We start from the raw sequence: 967 nt of genomic DNA, 5'->3' as shown, positions 1-967 counted from the left end.
ATACATTCACTTAGAAAACAGCTATTTTAAATTGTAATAATATTTCACAAATATTGCTGTTTTTAGTGCATTTTTAATCAAATAAATGAAGCCTTGGTGAGCAGAAGAGACTTTATTTAAAAACATAAAAAATCGTAACTATTCCAAACTTTTGGCCGGTATTGTGTATTTATTTATTTATTTCTATTTGTACTTGTTTAGTCATTTAGACCTGCAGCAGGTGAGAAATAAAGGACTCTGCATTTAAACATTTTGCATATTCTTGAAATAGTTAAAACAGAAGGCTATTCTATTTAATATCTAATATGAATTTAAACCGCTCCAGTTGAAGTGACCTGACATCACTGAATGAGCCATTCTCTCACTGCTTCCCGTTTCTCTTGGTTTGCCTCTCTTTCTCTCTGTCTGGATCTGTCCCGTTCCACTCAGGACCAGTTCCTGCGGGCGGCGCCGGTCTCGGGCGGGATGGGGGAGTTACTGATGAGGAAGATGGGATGGAGGTCAGGGGAGGGTTTGGGGAAGCACAGGGAAGGAACGGTGGAGCCCATCATCATCGACTTCAAAACCGACCGCAAGGGTAAGAAGAGACCCTGCAGGACTCATCAAATCACATTATCATCACTGAGATCAGAGTGCTGATGTTTCGCTCCACACAGGCCTTGTAGCAGAAGGAGAAAAAACCCAGAAATCTGGCAACATTGTCGTGATGAAGGATCTTCTAGGTGAGTGTTTGATCACAAGACACGTGTGTGTTTCTGGATGAACAATGTTTGTTACTAGATGATCCAAATCTGCTGTTTTGGGACCTTTAGCTTAAAACCTACAGTATTATTATATTTGATACGCAAGTCCTCTAAATGATCAAATCTTTGCTGTAAAACCTGTTGTTTAACACAATCAAAAACAGTCGTCTGATTGATAGTTTTAGTGTAATTGTAGAAATGCTTCACGTGTGTTTCTGCTGTCA

At 39.6% G+C, this 967-nt stretch overlaps 1 protein-coding gene across 1 annotated transcript; it reads left to right on the top strand.

Annotated features, from left to right (window-relative positions):
• The first annotated feature begins 169 nt into the window (after nucleotides 1–169).
• On the top strand, nucleotides 170–818 carry LOC107735764 (protein SON-like). Its single transcript, XM_016547349.1, has 2 exons — nucleotides 170–577; nucleotides 657–818. Exons 1-2 carry the CDS (start codon nucleotides 349–351, stop codon nucleotides 761–763), a joined length of 336 nt encoding a protein of 111 aa, XP_016402835.1. The 5' UTR covers nucleotides 170–348; the 3' UTR covers nucleotides 764–818.
• Nucleotides 819–967: the final 149 nt, after the last annotated feature.

Source organism: Sinocyclocheilus rhinocerous, unplaced genomic scaffold (assembly GCF_001515625.1).
Source record: "Sinocyclocheilus rhinocerous isolate Xijiao unplaced genomic scaffold, SAMN03320098_v1.1 C36278862, whole genome shotgun sequence".
Lineage (NCBI taxonomy): Eukaryota > Metazoa > Chordata > Actinopteri > Cypriniformes > Cyprinidae > Sinocyclocheilus > Sinocyclocheilus rhinocerous.
This window is presented reverse-complemented; position numbering and strand designations above follow the sequence as displayed.